This window comes from Aphelocoma coerulescens, chromosome 17, assembly GCF_041296385.1.
Source record: "Aphelocoma coerulescens isolate FSJ_1873_10779 chromosome 17, UR_Acoe_1.0, whole genome shotgun sequence".
In the NCBI taxonomy this organism is placed as follows: domain Eukaryota; kingdom Metazoa; phylum Chordata; class Aves; order Passeriformes; family Corvidae; genus Aphelocoma; species Aphelocoma coerulescens.
This window is the reverse complement of record NC_091030.1, coordinates 510,379-527,772: the sequence shown is the minus strand read 5'-3', so window position 1 is coordinate 527,772 and position 17,394 is coordinate 510,379. Positions and strand designations below refer to the sequence as shown.

Below are 17,394 nucleotides of genomic sequence, written 5' to 3'. Positions count from 1 at the left end.
AGGGCCAGGAGCTGGGCTGGATGATCCTGGTGGGTCCCTTCCAGCCCAGGGGATTCTGTGATTCTATGGTGAGTTTGAAGGAGAAGCATTTCCTGGTGAGATCAGAAGTTGGAAAATTAAAGAGGGAATAAGCTTTGGATAAGGATGATTTATTTGTTGTGGAATACAAAGGTGCCAGGACCTGCTGGGAGAGGACAGTGGCCCATGAGAGCTCTTGCAGAAGCCACATGCAGGGACTGGAGCAGAAGTGTCAGAGAAAAACCAGGCCCTGGGTGACCCAGCCTCCCTCTGGGTCCAGGAGGTGTCACAGGGTGGATGAGTGGGAAAGGAGGGATATCCGTGAGAAAAGGAGATGGTGGACTGAACCTGTGCAGTTGAATAGCCTTTGCAGATTCCCACTTCTGTGCCAGCAAGCCTTGAATTCAGGCTTAGAGTAAAAAATGTCATTCAGATCAGCCCTTCAAGCCTGGGTAACACTTTTTCCAAAACATAAAAGTGTCGAACAGCTCCTTCCCAGGAGAAGGAGACCTCCAAACAGGAGATTGTTCGTGTGTTGTTTGTCCAAGCAACAATGATTAAAGGTTCCTCAGGAGCCTGGTTCCCTCCTTAGGGATTCGAGCCTCTGCTTTGAAGTTCCATCTCCAGCTGGAAACTCACACAAACCTTTAGGCCAAGAGCACTTTTTTCCCTGAAATATTTGATATCAGTGCTTTGGTACAAGTCTCTTATTTGTGTGTGGGTTCTGCTTTGTGACTCATCTACCTTGGCAGGTATTACTTCAGGATTAATGAATGAGGGAAAAATCCATATTCCCTGGAAAGATACTTGGGGACCTCAAATCCTGCCTTGAGATAACCGCTCATCCCAGTCCGGTGGGGAAATGGGATTATTTTGCATCACTCCTCTGTGAGCATGGAAACTCTCCTCCATACCCTGATGGATCATGTGGAAATACAGAGCAGAATCCTTTGGCTTTTTGGGACCACTCACATCAGTAGTTTTTTCCCTGTGCTTGGAGAAGTCGTGGGAGTGTATCTGTTTCTCCTTCTCTTAATGCATTTCTGAGGAACCACAGGAGGAACGAGCGGCCTTCAGACAAGGTCCACACTGCTCCTGTGCTCCAGTGGCTACTGGAGGCACATGCTGGTGGTGCCCATGGACCATCCAGCCCAGGACACCCTCCCAATCTCCCTCCTCGCTCTTGGAAGACATTAAGACCATTCAAGTGTGACCTGAAATAAAACGTGCTCTTGTGGCAGCCCCACGGTCTGGGACTGATGCTGGAGAGCTGCATCCTCCTTCCAGGGCTGCTCCAGAAAGCACTTCCATGGAAGAAAGTCCCATCTCCTGGGCTCTCCCGCAGCCACAGCCACAAGCATCTTTGTGTAGCCCTTCCCCATCGCTGTTTTCCCATGGTAAGAAGTGCCTAGTTCAGAAAGCATCAGCCCCCAAGCCCTTTGATCTTTTCTTTCTCAAGAGAAAAAAGATTAAAAAGAGACAAGAAGTTAAGGATTTGTGAGGGGGAACGGAACATGAATAGCAAATTCTGCTGCGGAGGTCACCTCCCCCCAGCTTTCTTCCTGTGTGATCGGGAGGAGGGAAGGGTGCGGAGGGGTTGTGGGGGATCCAGGGAGGAGGGGAGTAAATTGGGGGCAGAGGAGTGGGGGTGGAGTGGTGAAACCCTTCAAAAGGAACAATGCTGCCAGCGCTGGCATTGTCAGGCGGCCCTTTACAGAGGGCCATGAATACAGGTTATAAATTCTTTGGCCATTGAGAGAGCTCTCCAAACCTGACTCCATCCTGCTCTAAACCAGGCCTGAGCCCTATCAGTTGCATAGCAATGAATTCATTTACATCTGGATAGTTAATCTCCAATTCACTTGACAGTTTATCTCCCCTTGGAAGAGCAGCAGTGCCTGCTCTATTGTGTTGGAGCCAGTCGAGGCTCATCAGCCCAGCCAGCACCTCTGGTTTGTGCTCAGCACAGATAAACAGGGTGGGTGTTGATATGAAACATGAAATTATTGCCCCAAGCTGCCTGATTCTGGTATCCTTTCACTCAGCATCCTCCCCACCTTCACCCTCTGCCTCTCCAGGGTGGAAATGCCATGTCCCTCCCTCTGACACTGCCACAGTACAACTGGAGTGTGACTTTTCTGATGTGACTGGCATTAGATGAACAATTGACAATCCAGAATTATTTGGTTTGTTCTCATTTACTGCAGTCTCCTAATTCTGCACTGATTTTTATCTGAATATTTTCATAGAATCATTACTGTAGGACAAGAGCTCTGAGATCATCGAGCCCAAGCGTTCCCCCAGCACTGCCAAGCCCAGCACTAAACCACGTCCCCAAGTGCCACATGTACATGTTTTTTGAGCACTGCCAGGGACAGTGATTCCAGCACTGCCCTGCACAGATCCCCAGGAGGAAGCAATGCTCCTGTTCAGCATGGCTCAGCAGAGCAGCTCCCCAGAGAGCTCTGAGCAGCCTGGGATGTTCGGCAAGGGTGGGAGAGGCATCATTCACCCAAATCCCCAGCGAGGGGAGGGAGCTGACTTGTGAGCCAAGGCTTTTTGTGTAGCACTGATTCCACCGCTGGTGCCTGGAGAAATCCTGTGGTACTGCACATCCAAAGGGGCAGTGATGAGGAGAGGGAGCTGCTGCTGCTGGGCTGGGTGGGCATGTGGAAGTCCCAGGGCATGTGGAAGTGAGCACAGGGCCTGATTTGGCAAATCAACTCACTTTGTGTTTGTGTTAGGAAAGTGGATCAGGAAAGAAGAACTTGAGGGTCAGGGGACAAAGTTAAGCGTGAGAATTCCTTGATTTATTCACGGTTTTAAGTCTCCAACTTTAATTTCCTGCAGTCAGTATTTGTATGTATTTGATGTGGTTTGGACATGATCTGGAGAAGGGCCACTCTAATTAAATATCCCTCTTCTTTTATCTGGAGTGGCTGCAAATCTTTAACCAGGCCTTTTGTTTCCTCTAACACTCAGTGCACTCTGCTCTGGTCACGGGAACCATGGCTGGAAAGGTTTCATGTGGTTAACACCAATCAGTGAAAAATGGTGAGGTAAAGTAAAAACTGATGGGAATTTAAAATCTAATACCGAGTTGAGGCACAGCAATTTTGGCTTTTACTTCCAGTAAAACAATCTTTTGACAATTACTGTTGGTATTCTGGAGACTTCCTCCAGATCAGAAACTTCTCCCAGCTTTGTGTTCTCCCATCCCTGGCCTCTGAGGAGGAGTGTGGCTCTGCCTCCCCATGGGATGAAGCCACCCTGGCTGTGACAGGGTGAGCTGAGCCCCCTCACCCTGGGGAGCTGCCATGTGCACCCCAGTGCTGGCTGGGAATGTCAAGGCAGGAGCAGGTTTGCATAAGAGGACATAAAGTGGAACTTGTTTGACAGTGATTTGGTGTTTTCTTTGAAAAGGACCGTTTTGCCCCAGATTGGCCCATTTTTCCCAGTCATTCCCTGCTTTACCTGGCCTGACAGTGCCATGGGGCTGCTGCTGCCTTTCCCCTTGGAGTCCCACGAGTCCCCTGCAAGGTTTAAGTTATTGCTGCATTTCTTTTTGTCTGCTTCATCTGAGATCGGCCCTTTCAGCTCCAGAAGGGAAGAGTTTGGGGCTGGCTGGTTCCTGGGGAGTGGCACACTGAGAAATGCTGTGATGAATCACTGGCACAGCTCAGGTACCAACATGGTGCATCCTCCCACCACGGGGGATTGAATGGCACTTCGGGGTGTGACAGCAGGACGAGGACTGATGTGATTAACCTTAAAGTCTGTGGGGAGATGCCGTGTTTGGTAAATAAATTAAAGGATCTGAAAAAGCAACATCCTGTTTCAAATCACGAAAAAGACTTTTTCCTGCAGAACCGAGACAGGGTTGTGGGTTTTTATGTTTCTTTTGTGTGCTTTTTTTTGTGCTGAAGTGGAAGAGTGAGGAATCATTCCTTCCCGTGGAGTTCACCTCTGCTCTGCCTTCACAACTCCTTGTCAAAATGTTTAAAGGCCTTTTTATTGTTCCTTGGTGTAGAAACAAATTTCTGTTTCTTGTGTCAGTGCCTGGTGACCCCCAGCCATCTCTCCACAGGAAAGATGTCATTTATCTTCCTTATCTGCTCTGTGGTTTTTGTTTTTAAAATAGCCTAACACAACTTTATTTTATTTTTCTCTTGTGCATATGTTTGAATGAAAATAAATCAGAATAAATAGCATTAATATCAATATTATGGTTAAGATTTAAACCAAACAAAATTGGGATGTTCAAAACTGTGTTTTCCATGGATGCTGATGAAACCCCTTCCTGCCTTACTTCATGGTAGTCTGGGAAGCACACAGGGAAGGCTGAGCTATGGGATGTGGGTGGGACAGAGTGGGACTCATTTGACACATTTGACATTTGTTCATTTGAAATTTCAATCATAACACATCAGTTGCTTGCAGCTACGTTCCTTGCGCTTTTTTTAATCAAAAAGCAAAGTCATTTTATGTCTTCTGCTGCATGGGAGCTGCCATGGAGCAGGGTTGGAGTGCACAGGGAGTTTGTATCAGCATGGCCAGCAGAGCTGGCTCTGGTTGTGAATTACAGACTACCAGGTTGGCTTGGGTCATCAGAGACCTTAAAGCCCATCCAGGGCCACCCCTGCCATGGGCAGGGACACCTCCCACTGTCCCAGGCTGCTCCAAGCCCCAATGTCCAGCCTGGCCTTGGGCACTGCCAGGGATCCAGGGGCAGCCCCAGCTGCTCTGGGCACCCTGTGCCAGGGCCTGCCCACCCTCCCAGGGAACAATTCCTGCCCAATATCTCATCCATCCTTGCCCTCTGGCACTGGGAAGCCATTCCCTGTCCCTCCATGCCTTGTCCCCAGTCCCTCTCCAGCTCTCCTGGAGCCCCTTTAGGCCCTGCAAGGGGCTCTGAACCTTCTCTTCCCCAGCTCTCCCTCCTCAGCTCCAGAGCAGAGGAGCTCCAGCCCTCAGAGCATCTCCATGGCCTCCTCTGGACTCACTCCAACAGTTCCACATCTTTCCTTTGCTGGGCCCCAGGGCTGGGGCAGCTCTGCAGGTGGGGGAGGCAGAGGGGCAGAATCCCCCCTCCCCTGCTGGCATCAGCCCAGGGCAGGGGGGTTTCTGGGTCCCAGCACATGTGGCTGAGGAATGTTGAGCTTTTCATCCACAACCCCCCCCGGCCATTTCCCTGGTCCCGTGCAGGAATTGGTGCCTTGCAGGTTTGGAATTTCCACCTGCACCCAGGATGCACCCAGAAAACGTCTCAGTGAGCTGCTGCTGCTCCCAGCCTCCTGCTCAGCCATCTGCACAGCAGCCCTGGGGACTGCAGGCAGTGCTCGTGTTTGGGCGGGTGTCTGTCCGTGTCCGAGTGCGGGAATCGCTGCTGGATTTACTCCTGGGGCACACGGGATTGGGCTTGTGCCGGGCTGGGGGCAGAAGTTCTCCCTGCTGCTGCTGCCTCCCTCGCAGAGGCAGCGAGTTTGTGTGAATGTCTGTTATCTTCCATGACGAAAGCCAGATGAGGGATTGCTGCTACTTATACCATCGAACTTTCCTAAAGAAATTCTCCCCTGGGTTAAGAACAAGCATGACAAATCCCAACCCAAAGGAATGGAGGCGGGGAGTGGGAACTTATAAGCCATGAAAAACAAGAGCTTTAAATGGAAAATGGCTTCACACCACACCACTTGGCAGTCAGCCTTTCACGCTTCAACCTGCACAGCCAGTGCAGCCAAGAGAAAATGGGGAGCAAGTTTGTGTCTTCAGAAACTGCAGCAGAGACCCCCTGGCTGGTGCCAGGCACAGCCCTGACTGCAGCACAGCAGCTCCAGTGAGAGACCATTATAAACCAGCCCCTTTGTGCTCTGAGCACCAGCCCTGATGGGAATTAACGTCTCAGGCATTTTTGGGGAGCACTGGGGGCTCAGGCTGGTGAAGAGCAGCGCTTCGTTTGAGAGTCTTCAGAGCCTGGCACAACTGCAAAAAGTTCTTGGCTGCTCTTTCATAGAATCACAGACTGGTTTGGGTTGGAAGGGACCTTAAAGATCACCCAGTTCCACCCCCCTGCCATGGACAGGGACACCTTCCCCTAGGCCAGGTTGCTCCAAGCCCCTGGACTCCATCCTCATGTCCTTGCTGGTGGTAAGGGGGTGTCAGTACCCCACAAAGCCCCTGGGTCACCCCAACCTCCCTGTGAGACTGATATTTCTGTGTGCTCAGAGCTGGGGAGGGGGGACACAGGGCTCAGACCCCTGAGGCAGAGGGAGGTGTCCCCCAGGAGAGGGTGTGGGGCACTGTGCCAGGGCTGAAATGCTGGATGGAGGACGCTGCAGGAGGGGGTGTGGTGGGGGAAGAGCCCCATGCAGGCTGGGAAGGATTAAGGAGAGGGGCTGTGGGCCAGGGATGAGAACAGTACCTGTGACCTGCTCCCAGCCTGCCAAAAGTGGGGGCTAGAGGCAGTACCAGAACCTCAGAGGAATATATTTTTAAAAGTATTTTCTTCTTGAACTAATGCAAAAAACAAAGAGCTTGTTTCAGTGCTCGCCTCCTCTTTCAAGCTGGATGGGATCCTGGATTTTTTAAAAGAAAACAAAGCATATTTCAAATACAGGCCTTCTTTTAGCCTTTTTTTTTTTCCTTCCAGTTGCTTTCTGTTTGCTGACAGAGATTTTGGAGCCCTGGGGAAGATACATCTGCCAATGATGATCTCGGCTCTCCATGAATCCAGGCCCTGTGTCGGGGAGCTCTGCCCCCCTCCCAGCAGGAGTGGGCTGAGCCCTGCAGCAGGTCCTGGTACTGCTTCCCCAGGATGACATCATTGGGCCAGTGCAGGGAAAAGAGCTTTAGGTTGTCTGTACAAGCCCCAGTCTGCTGTCCCAAAATCCTGCCTCCTGTGGCAGCTCCAGATGCTCTGGGATGTGATGCTGTGTTCAGTTAAGGCCTCAGACAATTCCTGACAATGGTGGACTCCCACCTCTGCATCCTTTTGACTGCTTGGCTGGAATATCTCTCTTTTTCTCCTGGAGAAACCAAGGCAGTGAGCTGATCCATCTCAGGTCCTGTGAAAACCTTGGTGGCAGAGCCGCAGCTTCCAGAGCCAGACCCCAGGACACGGGGGCTGAGGGACACGTCAGAGCCTTGCTGTGGTCTCAGCTTGACATTAACCTCCAGACAAGGAGCCTGACAACCAGCAGGAGCCAGACCCTTCACCGTGCCCTCCTGTGCCTTATCAGAGGGAAATAAATCCTGCCTGATTAGTTTTTTTAAATGAGAATTCTCAGCAAATAAATGAACTGCCTGCACGGTGATAATGGGCTGTTTGGGAAGTGAGTCTGCAGAGTGTATGTGCGGCTGGAAGTCATCAAAACCATCTTATCCCATGGAGTCTCCTGTGCTGAGCTTGTGTTTACAGAATCAGACAGGAAAAGGAATTTTTCAGTGGGTACTTTCTGATAATTTTTTCAGCCCAGCAGCAGTGTAAGTGAGGGCCTGTCTGCACAGAGCCATTGGATCTCTGCACGGTGTTGGGCTTCACCTCCTCCCCTCCATCCCTTTTGTACAATGTTGACACATCCTGCTCCAGTCTAAATCCGTGTGTTGAGGTTTGATGGACACTGAATGCCATGGCCAGTGGTTCTGCAGGAATGTCAGTGAGGGGAACCAGCTGATGCCCAGGGATGAGCCCCCCACTCCTGCCCTCATCCCTGCTGTGGCTCCATAGTGTGCAAGGACACCGGTCCTTGCACCACACCAAGCTCCTGTGATTTAGAAGCACTGTCAGGTTTACTCTCCAAATATTTTTTTGCTTATTTTAACAAGTTCTACTAAATAATCCTGACATTTAGTCACTAGTTATAAGCTGGGCTAGGAACCATTCAGAGGATGGTCATAAATGCTCAGTCATAGTTCACCACACTTTTGTTTTCCCTGATAGTTGCCTCTCCCTCCTTTTCTGTGATCTTCTCATCCATAAAGATCCCTTTGTATGGTCTCTGCTAAAAATCAGGGCTGGATAATTGGCCAATTTCCTGCACTCTGGCAGTTTTGTGGATTCATTGTGCTCGTGCTTCTCTTCCTCCCTGTGTGCCGAGGTCGTCTGTCCCAGTGCAGTGTGGAGCCAGATCCAGCTGTGGCTGTGGCTCAGCTCTGGGAAGGCACCGTGCAGAAGCTCGGAGTGTGGTGTTCTGGATGGAGATCCTGCCATTAGAATCACCTCTGCAGCAGGCAGGGAATCACGGGCTCTGCTGAGGGATGTGAGACCCTGCTTGGGGGGGACCATTAGATAAAACCCCTCGAGGTGATGTGGCTCAAATTACTGGGTCCAGCGTTAGGTAACCATGGAAAAAATGCAAATGGAGCTTGGAGCCCAATCTCACGATTGTCTCTGTGTGTGAAATGTCTTGGCACCTCACATCTCCTCTCTGAAAAGCTGGTATTTTTAGATTTATGACAGATTATTTTTGATGCTGGAGGCCTTAAAACTGTTCTGACACGAACCCAAAGTATTCTGCTATCTTCAAAAATGAAGTTGTAAATGAGAACTGAAATTTATTGAAGTGTATTTGAATTACAGTAGAGCAGAACACTTCAGCAGTGCATGGAAAGGAGCCTGGGAGGAAGGGCAACAAATCTGACCACAGGTCAGAAACTGGAGCTTTTCAGAGGCACTACAGGGGTTACCCCTCTCCAGAGCTGCACCCTGGAGAAATCAGCTTTGCATGTGGAGCCATCCCTGTCCAGCTGTGAAACCCAGCTGAAATGTAAACTTCTCTGAAGCCTTCACGGGTGGTTTGCATCTGTATCTGTGTCTGATTAGCCAGAGTTGCGCAATGGCAGCGGCTTCTGCTGCCAGTTCTTCCCTCCTTACCTTGACCCATGCTTTCACTACTTCACGCCTTGTTTTGTCTTTGGCTCAGACCAGCCTCCTCTGGGCAAGTTCAGCCTTGCTTTGTGGGTCTCCAGAAAGACAGACAGCCTTGCCTGACTGATGGTTGGGATTGCAGGGGACAGTCGTGGCACACACACAGCCAGACAGCTCACCTGGAGGGCGGCTGGAAGTGGTCATGAGCCCAGGCTTTCTCTAATAGGATTTTTCACGATGATTTTCTTCCCCTGTCATGTTGTTTCAAATTCCTCTCAAGCCATACTTTTCACAGTCTGGATTTTCTCTCATGAATTTCTCAAGGGGCTATCTGGAGGGGAAACTATTTCTCACCATAACAAACAACCAAAGCCTTCATCGTTAAAAAATAAAGCACTAACATGGCCCTACAATGGACCCCTTTGTCAAGTCACATCTGTTTAGATCACCAGAAATTATAAGCCTTTACTTTTGAAAGTAACTTTCTTTTATCAAAATAGGAAAGAGGACTGCAAAACATTCAGGAAAAATCTGCATGAAAGCACAGGCATGTGGCAGTAGTACTCTGTGTTACACAGAAACCCCAAACTGCCTGTGTGTACAAACACTGGATTTAAGCTCTTCTCACTGGAGGGACAGCCAAGTCCATAGCATGGTCACTGCTGTGCTTGTGTAAAACCAGTGTGAAAAAGAATCTGGCCTGATGGACAGAAAAATCTCATTTCAGGGCTAATGTAATTTACCTTGGGTTTAGCCCCAAAGTTTAAAATCTGTCTCGCAGAAATTGTGTGCCAGTAATTGCTAAATGGCAGAGCAGGGGGATTCACGTGGGGAATGATGGAAATTACTGTGTGAAGTGTATTTGATCATTTGAGTTAAATAATCCACAAACATTTTTCCACAGGTTATACCAGTGCCTGCCCCCCCAGGGAAGCTCCAAGTGCTGCTGCACCAGTGTAGGCCAGTGCTGCACCAGTACAGGCCAGTGCACCATTCCCAAAGCTTGCAGGTGGCAACACTGATGCTGCAGCAGAAAGCGCTGCCCCAAACCCACCACAGGAGGCCCTGCTCTCTCTTGGCCAGCGATTCTCTCTCCCTTTCCAACGCCTTTATGCAGGCGAGGAGCTGGGAACCACCATCACCACAACATCTGAGCTCCATCCTTGGCACTGGCCCAGCTCCAGCCTCCCTTTGGGAAGGGGCCACCTTCCTCTGAAACAAGGGTGAGATTTGGCAAGGCAGGCAGCCTCGGGACAGGGGGTGTAAGTCAGCTCTCACTGGATCACAAAGATTTTCTGGTTGCTTTTGAAAATTCCGAATGTTTGTGCTGAATTCATCGAGTTTGAATTCCAGTAGGGCCCCGGAGCAGGGCTGTGGGGGCAGCCCGGGGGTCCTGAGGTTTGGGGAATGCAGATGAGCTCAGTGTGAGCTCTGGGGCTTGGGAAGGTGAGATGTGGGGCTGAGTTCTTAAGACAGAAGTGTTTTGTGTAAAGTCCTGCCCACTGCCTGCAGTCACATCAGGCTCAGGGCTGGCCACAGCCAGGCAAGGGCCAAAGCTGCTGCTTTCCCCCGAGCCAGCTGGGGCACAAACTGGGCTCATCCTGACAGCTCTCCAGCTGCCTTTGCTGTGTCACCACAGAGAGTTTCACTGGCAGTGGCCAAAAGGTCCCCAGGCCTTTGTCTGACACAGAGCTGGAAATACACTCTAAATTCCCCTGCACTCGACTGAAGACCCTGTGTTTGTGTTAGGTGTTTTCCCTAGATAAAAGAAGGAAAAAAGGGAAGCAAACTTGCTTTGATGGAATTTTTTTCCCTCTTAGAAGGTCCTTCACATCCTTTTCAGGGGTACCACCAGTGATGATGAATCATTCCTGTGCATCCCGTACAGGGAATGGTTGTAGAAATTCCTCTAATTACATTTAATTGGCTTTGAAATTAAACACTTTGTAATTTCAGTGAGTGTCTGAGAAGGATTGCTGGCTGAGAAGGCAGAGCAGCCTGCTGGAAGGAGCTGGATACATGGAAGTAGTGCTGGCAAAGTAGCTTTAAGAATTATGATACTAGAATTAGTTAGGCCAGTTTAGGTCAGTGTGTGCAGAGAGTTTCCCGTTTAACTCCCATGCTGCAGGTTCTGTGTTCTGACTGCTTGTCCATTTAGCATCCTGAGGGGAAAATGCTGAACAGAGTGTGCTGAGGAGAGGCTGGGAGATGCCAATCCTCTGTATTTCTAATGCTGAGTGATACAAATCAGAACTGCTTCTTGCCTGTCCTTTCCCCAAGCATTTGATTCTGTTAAGTGGTTTAATTCATTCATAAATGCTCTCTGGACTGCACAGTCGTGCCAAGTATGCAACTGTCTGGGTATGGGTGTACAAACAAGGTGTGCCTGATTCCTGCAGGGAGTTACCGTGGCAAGTGCAAACACGCACCGGGAATGTGAATCCACGCACGAACAGACACCCGATTAGCAAAGAATTTCTGAATGCAGAGACCTGATTTGAGCAACAAGTCCTGGCATCTGTCCATGTAAATGATGTGTGCCATTGCACATGCATTTCGAAACTCTGTTTCTAAGGAATATAGGTATTTCTATGTATTAGACCACAAAGCTTCTCTGAGTTCCCCCTTTCTAACCATAGTGATGAGGTCACTGGAAAAAGAGTGACCCACTGTTCATTCCCCTTCCTCATTCTGAGTGCCATGTGTTACACGCCAGCCGTGCTTGGTTCCAAGCCTGGATATCCAGGGAAAGCAAGAGCCAGAGATGGAGGGGGCAGAAAAGGGAACTCGCAACCTGTGGAACCATCTCTTACATGCCAGGAAAAGTACAGCATCCAGCTCCAGAGCTCCAGAAGCCTCCAGCCACAAGGGATGGAGGGTAGGTCTGGGAAGGACACTTGTTCTTGTTGGTGTGCCCCAGCCTGTGACCAGCAGCAGCAGAGTGCTGCCCAAAAGGATGAACTGATGAGAGCTGTGTGAGAGCTCCTGACAGTGTCTGTGCTCACCAGCCAGGGCTCTGACCACAGCGCTTCAGATCACACCGGAATGTGCATCTTTCCTCAGGCAGAAGGAAAGCAAAGGCTGTGGACCTCAGGCCTCCAGAACCTCAGCACGTGCTGGTGGCCAGCCTTGAGCTGTCTGGATTCAACCTCATGTCACACGGAGCACCAGCACTCACTGCCTTCAGCTGCAGCTTAAAATATCTGTGAAACCACAGTGGCCCCAGAAGTCAAGGATGGATGGTCCAAGGCCATGGAGAGCCCAGTCCTTGCCATGCCTTTCCCATTCCACTGTTATTCCAGTCCCCAGGTGGTTGCATCAGTGCTGCCTGTGCTCCTCTTCTCTAGCAAGAGTCACCTTTTCAGTCATTGCTGTGCTGTTCTGAAGAGGAAATGCTGTTGCTTTTTTTGGAGCTTTGAAAGACTCTTATTTTTCAAAACCACTTTTAGAAATGTACCTTGGAAGGTGGTGTGTGCTGAGCAGGTGCTCACTCACTGCCGAAGCAATGAGAAAAAGGCAAACTGCATTTAGCTGCTTAAGGCATGCAAAGAAAAGCTTAAAAAAAAAAAGACAAATAACTTGTCTTTTTGCAGCGTTGCATGCAACACAAACAATTCACTGGATTGCTTTACCACACCAGCCAACAAACTGCTGTGTCAGCAGAAACGTGGGAGCAGGGTGTGCTGGGCTGGGGGGAAGAACACCCTAAGCTGACACTAGCAGGGACAAGGACTGACCTGGACCCAGGCCTTCAGAGAGCAGAGCACCTTCAGAGAACCACTGTGCCCTCAAGAAACCAACAGTTCCTTCACTATTCCCTTTTTCTTGAAGTGTCACTGTCACTTTGCCCATTGGGGAGCAGCCTGGGGACATGGGGTATGACCTGCCTGTAACACGGGGGGGCTGCACTGTGTGACAGTACCTGAAGCTGATGGATGCATCTGGTTTGAAATTCCCTTGTTATTTTTTGCATACGTTTATAGATGTCCTTGCTGTCTTTTAAGTCCCCCACTGTGAGTGCAGGTGTCAGTGCAAGTGGTAGCACTGTGACAAGGTGCCAGTGCTGCCATTCCCCCCCTGCTGCAGGGACACCCAGTTTGCAGTGTCACCCTGACTGGTGTGTGAGGAGCATCTCCTGCACATGCAGCACGCAGGATGTGGCAGCAGGGCCATGTGCACAGGGTGCTCTGGGGACTCGCTCCTTCCACCCACCAAGCCAGTGTTTCCCGAGGTTTGTTGTGCCTCTATGGTGCCTACAGGGGAGCTGGAGAGGGACTTTGGACCAGGGATGGAGGGACAGGACAAGGAAGAATGGCTTCCCACTTCCAGAGGGCAGGGATGGATGGGATATTGGGAAGGAATTGTTCCCTGGGAGGGTGGGCAGGCCCTGGCACAGGGTGCTCAGAGCAGCTGGGGCTGCCCCTGGATCCCTGGCAGTGCCCAAGGCCGGGCTGAACAATGGGGCTTGGAGCAGCCTGGGACTGTGGGAGGTGTCCCTGCCCATGGCAGGGGGTGGAAGGAGATGGGCTTTAAGGTCCTTCCAAGCATTCTGTGATTCTGGCAGGGAGCACAGGGGCTGAGCAGCCCAGCTAGTTTGTGCAGGTATTTGTGATACTTGTTTTTTGGAGATTTTCCATCTTTCCCTTGGCGATGGCTGCCGTTTGTTGCAGCCTGTGCCTGGCTGTGCTTTGGTACCAGCTGCCTTCCATGCTGGTGGCTCAGCCGCCGGCTCACGCAGAGGGGACACGGAGCCGGTGCCACCGGGAGCGAGGGCTGTGCCTGGCAAGGTCCTGCTTCCCCCAGCTGTGCATGATGCTCTGCTGGGCTCCATCCAGGTGGGACATTGGTGAGCTCCAGCCATGCAGGAGGAAGAGTTCTGTGGGTTAGAAACGTGTGTCCTCCCACGGCAGAGAGCTGTGAGCTCAGCACAAGGACAGAGGGACACGCAGCACCCTCCGAGGCACTTGGGCTGTTCTCTGACAGGGCACACGCTGCTCCAGCAGCCCAGGCAATTCTGAAAAAAATCTGGTTTGTTCTCATTATCCCCATCAGAACTCATAAAAAAAAATCATGCCCTCAGAACCAATAGCCAAATTTTTGCCTGTTTACGTCTCGTGTTAGAGCCTGAGTAATGTGGGGAGATGAGGGCAGTAAACAGAGTTGTAAACAGAACAAACCTGGAGAGCACAGCAAAGGGCAGCCTGTGCAATGTTGTTCTTAGCGTCAGTGTAATTTGTGTGCGGTTTCACCGAGTTTACAGAGGCGGCGCAGGACTGGGTAGGCTGCATGAGGTAATTGGGAAATGCCTCGCTCACGGGGACTGCTCCAGCCTCTAACTCCGAGCTTAAATTCCCGTCCGATTCCAGCCGGGCGCTCGAGGCCGGGGCTGGCACTCGGGGCTGGCACTCGGGGCTGTCCCGTGGCACGGCAGGGTCCCGGTGCCAGGTGTGGGTGCCCCTCCTGCCAGCCCGCCTGGGAGCTGCCCCGGCTCTGAAGTCATGGCTTGGTTCTCAGGCTATTTTTGAAGCCAGAAATGTGAGAGTAACCAACGCTTCAGCACTTTCCCACACCTTTCATGTGACACAGGACTGTGCCCAGTCATAGGACTCTGTCCCCAGGACTTAAAAATTGTCACAGTTTCACTTCCCTCATGGTTTTTTTTCCCTTCTTTTCTGGAGGCAGCTGAGTTGGTTCCCTTTGCTGCCTGGGGAGCTGCCTCATATGGCTCCTTCCTGAAAAATTACCTTCTTTGGGATACTCTCACCAATTTTAAACTGTTTTTGCAGGCAGGCAGTGCCCTTTTCTGTCTCTTTAGATGTGTTTCACACCAGCTATTCCATATATTGAAGCACAGGGTCAACTCTTGGGGCAGAAAAAGGAACTTTTCAGGTTGATTTATACATAATTTCCACCTTACTGCACTTCGGATTAACATTTAAAAATAATTAAATGTACAGAAATTCACATCATTCTAGTGAAATGCTAAAGGAAAAGCAAACCCCAGGTATTGCACATCCACAGCCTTCAGATGGATCATGGATTTCTGCCTGGTCCTTGTCTCCTGCTGCTCTGGGAAGGGGGGAACTGCCTGGCCAAGGCACATGGGAAAATTTGCTGTACAGAAAATGCTGCAGTTATCCATATAAACCCCAAACCATCCAGGGAGTTGCTGATTCCCTGATGTGCCTCAGTTACAGCCAGTCCAGGGATTGCTGGGGCACCAGGCCCTGAAAATGCTCACTCAGTGAGTTTTCTGCTGGTGGTGTTCCTTTAATTCTAATGTGCCGGGAGAATGTTAATTAAAAAAGCACACCAAAATCAAGTGCTCCTTCAAGAACCAAGAACCTGTCATTTGCATGAAAACTCTGGATTATAAACTGCTTCTTCTACTTCTGCTGCCAAATATGCAAAGTAAATTGCACAATTTTGGGGATGCAGTTGAGCCGCTTTGTGTTTTTCTTTCTCCAACTGAGAAGAAACATTCTCTCCCATCCGACAGGGAGTGTTTGTTTTTCTTGCCATGTAACACTTACGGCTCCCATCGACAGCAAGACAATAACTGCCCCACCATTTCTTATCTCCCTTCAGCGTGACGTTGGGATTTTTCTAAGATAAGGATGGTTTGTTTGTTTTATTTGCTTGCTTTAATTTCATGGTTATTTTTCCAAATAAAAGAAAGTGAAGTTTAGGAAGCAAAGCGGTGATGGCAGTTGTGAGCTGTGCTGAGCCTCATTCCCATCCCTGCTCAGGCGTGAGAATGTTCTCAGCCCGTGGGACTGTTCACAACCAAACTTTCCTCTTCCGTAGCTGTCACATACCCAAGTCATTTACCTGAGCTTCATCCACCAGTTGCACAATCAATTATTGTTTCATGATAGATATTGGGATGCTTCCTTATTTTCTTAGTGCTTTTCTTTAACTGGAAGGTTATCTGGGGCTGGATAATGGTTCAGCAGGGTTGTGGTGTACCCCAGGAGATGGAGCAGAGCCCTCCCCAGGACAGGAAGGCCTCAGCACATCCTTAAGTTCATGTGCCAGCCCCTGCATTGCTGAGAGTGGGTTTGTGAGTGGGATCTCCTCAGTGGGAGAGGCGAATGGGACACTGCTCTCAGGGTGGGATGGGAGAGAGCAGGTTGGCACAGATAATGGGTGTTTCCTGGGGAGAGTTTAAACTATCACAGAAATCTTTAAAAGACTTTTAGAGCATTTAAAATTTGATGAGCTTTTGATGGCTTCTATGTTTATATAAATCAGAACAATCAGGGTGTCCAGTCAGGGCCCCTTTATGGGCCCTTTATTGCTCCAGAGTCTCTGCAAGTGTCCAAGCCTTGTTTCCCAGGTGGGACAGCAACACAGTCCAGCCCACATAAAGGTGTAAAACATTTGCCTGTTTTGCTGGTGACCTCAGTGTACTTTTCCTCAAAAGGTTTGAAAAATGAAAAGAGGAAATTTAGTTGGGATCTTTTAATGGCAGAGGTCAGAAAGGACCTCGGGGCATCCCTGGCATTGATCTAGCATTGATATGAGTTTGATCTGAATAGGAAAAGGGCTGTGAGTGCTTACATGAAATGTTTCTTGGGGTTCAACCGAGATCCTTTTGAAGTAAGTGCAGAGGCTGCCTTTGCCATTGAGGATCCTTGTGGTGACATTTATGTCCCCAAAGTTTGGACTCCTAACAGTTAGACAACTTCCACCAGCCCTAAGGCACAGGGGGATGTGAGTGACCTGCTGCAGTCCCTGTCTCTCTCCACCAGGTTTTGGGACAGCCTCTGTGACCCACTCAGTACTTTGAGTGCACTTGGCTGCCTCAGCATTACCTTCCTACAGCCCTGTGTCTCTGCATGGTGAAAGGTGAGGGCTCAGGTACCCATCTGCAGGTGAAGGGTTTATTTGTAAACCCTCTTCCTCTGAAAATACTGGGACAGCACCAAATCAAAGGGTGTTCGTGTGTCCAGACCACCAGACCCAGAGAGTGATGATGCCAAAACCTCTCCTTGAGTACTGCAGGGTGGCAATTACCCCATAACCCTCAGACACAGCTGGTCTGGCTGGAGCAGGGGCAGCCTGGCACCTCGTAGGCCAAGTAGGGAAATCACATCCCTGAGCTTCACCAGATGCTGCACTTGAAAACCTGTCCTGGTTTGCAGCCAAATCTGACATATCATCTGGTGTCGTTTTTTGAGGACCTTCAGTGGAGAAAGAAGAAACAGTGCATTGCAGGAGAGTGGCAGCTGCTCTGGGGCTGCAGTGCCTGCAGGGGGGCTTCTGGTGCCCAGAGCCCACAGCAGCCCTGTCGCCTGTAAAGCTGATGTCTAACTCCTGACAGGCTCCTAATCCATCTTGACATGCACCCAGATGCTCAGTGAGTGTCATTTCCTGCTCCTAGGAGCCCAGATTGTTCCTGACTGGCCCTTGGGTTTGAGCAATCACTTTAATTCTTCTCCCTCATTTATTTCCCTGGCCTGAGGGAACCGGGCTTCAGCCCCTTCCACAAATCTCCCGATTGTGCAGAG

At 50.2% G+C, this 17,394-nt stretch overlaps 1 protein-coding gene across 11 annotated transcripts in view; it reads left to right on the top strand.

Annotated features, from left to right (window-relative positions):
- Positions 1 to 17,394, top strand: part of EXD3 (exonuclease 3'-5' domain containing 3) — a 214,431-nt gene that overhangs the window by 131,734 nt on the left and 65,303 nt on the right. Inside the window, exon 21 of one of the 11 annotated variants that reach the window (XM_069031643.1) lies at positions 6,665 to 6,733. The exons of the other annotated variants lie outside the window; for them this stretch is intronic. Coding sequence (XP_068887744.1) covers positions 6,665 to 6,682 — 18 coding nt within the window. The 3' untranslated portion in view covers positions 6,683 to 6,733. Of the gene's footprint in view, positions 1 to 6,664; positions 6,734 to 17,394 lie in introns of those variants that run through there. 11 annotated transcript variants of the gene reach the window in all.